This window comes from Amphimedon queenslandica, unplaced genomic scaffold (assembly GCF_000090795.2).
Source record: "Amphimedon queenslandica unplaced genomic scaffold, v1.1 AMPQUscaffold_11064, whole genome shotgun sequence".
NCBI lineage: Eukaryota > Metazoa > Porifera > Demospongiae > Haplosclerida > Niphatidae > Amphimedon > Amphimedon queenslandica.
In genome coordinates, this window is record NW_003548691.1 from 4663 (window position 1) to 8303 (window position 3641).

Sequence of the window (3641 nt, forward strand, 5' to 3'; positions counted from 1 at the left end):
TTTCCGAGGGACAAAGTTGCTAAACTTGGTCGGCACTCGCACAACTCTCTCACAGTGGAAGCAAAAAGACTAATGAAGCAATAGAAAAAACCTAATTTTTCACTATAATGTAAGAAATTGCTCCAATCATCTTCATTTTTTAGATATGGTTGCCAAACAGGCTTACCTTGTTGGTTTATACCGCAAAACTCTCTTCTCCAGAAGTAGCAGCCAAAGTCTTTAAATATCAGGAACTCAATAAAAGTTGCATGCAACAAATAGAGCCTAGTAAATGTGTGCTAAATTGTTTAAAAATCGAGAAAAACCAAAGCTTTTACCATGCATTACTGTGTGTGCAGGTGGAACATAGGTTGATTGAGCCACACCTTCAAGTTCATTGCAGCCACATCTTTTACATTGCTGCAGGTTATGCAGCAACCTTCTTTTTGGCTGTTCACCAAGTTTTGTTTAGTCTATTAAAACTGTTACTCGCATATTATACAGATTGTGGCAAGGGTACGCACTTTAGTGCTCTTGTTAAAACAATCACTGATACATGATATCCTTATTTTGTAAATTTAACAATAATGTGAACACATGACAGGTCATGATAGTAATACAATGTACATGTACTGTATAGCTAAAATCTTTTGTGGCCCAAAATGTTTGCTAATTTTTCACTTTATTCAAAATTTACAAAATTAAAATCCGTGAAAATCAATTTATACATTTCAACATGGCTGAAAAGTAGTAAATCGCAAAAAATTAAAGCCATTTGGGTGAATGCATGAAATTTTTAGGCCACAAAAATTTCTTGCTATACAATATTTCTAATCTCATATCCCTCCCTATAACATAAACATACGTGACTCAATGAGATGGTTTTATCATTGACTCCATTGAGGTTTCCCTTCTTAGGACCAAACAATCTCCTCCAATGATAATGATAAGTAACACCTGGTGATGAATCAGGCCATGTACTGGAGAATATCTTAATATGATCAGTTGGTAGTGTAATAACTGGGTGTTTATTAGCAACTGCTACTGTAAGGACTGTAGAGAGAGGAGGAGAGATGGAGGGAGGAGAGAATATTAGGAGAGAGCGGGTACGTATGGGATAAAGGAAAAAAAGGAGAAAATTAATTCATTATAGTGGGAAAAATTGTTGGATACTTTGGCGATTGGTGATAAAACCTTAAAAATAAAATCTTCATTCCGAGCATGCTGAATAACACATGGTTGCAAATTTGCCAATATAAAAACCGTCGATACACTGTAACATTGTACATTGTGATTACATTAACATTGTATTCCTACTACACAGTAATCACAGGAAAGGTATTAATTATAATAAACAAGCAGAATGTATTTGTATCGTTTACAATAAAAACATGTGTACATTTGTTTTTATGGAAAACATTTCATTTATAACAGACAGGAAACAGACACAGAATACATACACAATGTAATAACAATACAGTATGTACTGATGAATGATAATACTACATACATGTATATACATTGTAGGAGAATGGTGCTTTGTCATAATAGGCTCTAAAAAGACCCACTACTGTATGTTCTACATCATAATGGACACATAAATATCAATGTACATAACAGCAAATAACAATACCAAACCAATAATAACTATCATTGATATGAAGTTACCCAATGCATTAATAAGCTGAAGCCACTGACCTCTGCCTACTTCATAAATTGTGCATGACATGCAAAACTCACTGCTACAGTAACTGCTTCACTAATTAGATTTTAATATCTTAAATAGCAACAGTAATTATACTAATACATATTTGCTATGCAAATAGTTTTCATGTAATACACATAATTATAAGTACAAAGTTTACAGTATAGCAACGTTAAAACAACTCTCATTTTAAACAGATAATCCACAAAATTTTACAAGTTAATCCTCTTAATTTTCTAACTCACCATTATTGATTAATCTGTGATTCCCATGTGGTGGTTTAGGATGTGGCGTTGCCTTGATAATGGAAGAGGATGAGCTTGGAGTTGTAGTGACAACTGAAGACAAAGACGAAGACCTCGTTGTGGCAACAGAATGAGAATAAAAATTAGAAGAATAATAATCAGAGGAAGAGGAGGAGAGAGAGGAGGAAGATGGTTGGGGGACAACAGTAGAAGAGAAAGAGCTTTCATCTTTATTATGACTATCATGATTGGTCTTCTTAACAAAAGACATTACAACAACACTACTACTATACTTAGCATCATAAGGAACAGCCTTAGGAGTACACCTATCCTTTTCAGCAGAGTTACAACCGACAGCGAAACACTTCTTCTTAAACAACCAGCCTAACTGACACTTTCGACCATGTTGACAACAAAGATCAGCACATTCCTTGTAAGAACGAGCGGCACCGATGAAATGAAGATACGATACTTTGGTCTTTCCCTTAGGCAATGAGTTGGAATGATAATGAAACCTACACGAGTAGGAGGGGGGAGCCGTGGGATAGGAAGGAGGAGGAAGGTCTGGTTCTTCTGCAGGGTCTTGTCCATCCTGATTGTGATAATTGTCACTAGAGGAGGAATGATATTCATTATTATCCGTCGTCTCTTTTGATTTATCGTTATATTTATAATCCTCCTCCTCATCAGTTTCCTCTGCATTAGTGTCCTCGTTATATTTGTATGGACGATCTACATCCTCCTTTCCATTGTATGGATCACCGTCATGAAACGAATCAGGATATGGACGCTGGTCATAGCTATCCTGGGGCTTGTCTTCTCTTTGATTGTCATAAGATAGAGGCTGCCTTCTGTGTGATGAAAGGGATCCACCTAGACCTGAGGCAAAGATAGATAGAGTAGGTGTTAATGATAATCATAGTGTACATATGCAAGGATTAAAACAATGTTGTGGGTCAGGTTACACAACCCGAGGTACAAGTTAACAAGTAACAGCTCTTTAAGCTTCATTCTCACTTGTAACTAGTAGAATGAAGACAACAGTAAAATGGACTCCCTTCCTCATCTTTCAGGGCCGATAATGACCTAGGATGTAGTGGTCTTCACTATTATCTTTTCCTCCTTTCTTCTCCGAGAACTTCCTGTACAAGACCACCACGCCTACTTTGTTTACACGTGGGCGGATGGGCCTTGGGTGGGTGTTCATGACACGTGCTTCCACGTGGGTAACATGGCGACTGGAGGAGGTCGAATGAATGAAAGCAAACAGATTTGGTTGGTGGATAAGTATGCTAGACTTGTAGCATCACGGGAGCCTTCAGCATTAAGCTTGTCACAGGATCAAGGAGAAGGAAATAGCTGGCAGGTTTGAATATGAATATTTTTAAAAATCATTCAAATATCACCAGCTGCTGCAATTTTTAGCATTACAACTCTTCACCTGGTAAACAGATTCTCTTAGTGCTTATTAATAAAAACCACTTTATGATAACACACGGAGACACCACACTGGTTAGTTAGTGTAATATGTATCTGTCACTAGCTATTCTCTTTGCACATGAGTTAATGACCTGGTTATGGTTTTTCACTAGATTCTGGTATAGTGCTTCATTTTAAAATATATATACATGTACTCATGTTGTGTAGAAAGTTTGAGCAAATTCTGATGAAAATTGGATTTTTTATGAATTTTTAAAGTTTCTCAAAAATCT

The 3641-nt window shown here is 36.4% G+C and overlaps 1 protein-coding gene across 1 annotated transcript; it reads right to left on the reverse strand.

The window, feature by feature from the left end:
• Positions 1–796: 796 nt before the first annotated feature.
• Positions 797–3091, reverse strand: LOC109589649 (uncharacterized). The gene is made up of 3 exons (XM_020005704.1): positions 2947–3091; positions 1930–2808; positions 797–1032 (listed from the first exon to the last, which is right to left on the reverse strand). The coding sequence occupies exons 1-3, from the start codon at positions 2993–2995 to the stop codon at positions 797–799; spliced, it is 1164 nt and encodes a 387-aa protein (XP_019861263.1). The 5' UTR covers positions 2996–3091.
• Between the last annotated feature and the right edge of the window lie 550 nt (positions 3092–3641).

What these genes read in the sequence shown, in the direction of transcription:
- LOC109589649 (XM_020005704.1), bottom strand. Translation starts at nt 2,995, where the DNA reads ATGAGGAAGGGAGTCCATTTTACTGTTGTCTTCATTCTACTAGTTACA. An exon ending in CTTCATTCTACTAGTTACAA is followed by an intron (nt 2,809 to 2,946) that starts GTGAGAATGAAG and finishes TCTTTGCCTCAG; the next exon opens with GTCTAGGTGGATCCCTTTCA. An exon ending in TCACAGATTAATCAATAATG is followed by an intron (nt 1,033 to 1,929) that starts GTGAGTTAGAAA and finishes CTCTCTCTACAG; the next exon opens with TCCTTACAGTAGCAGTTGCT.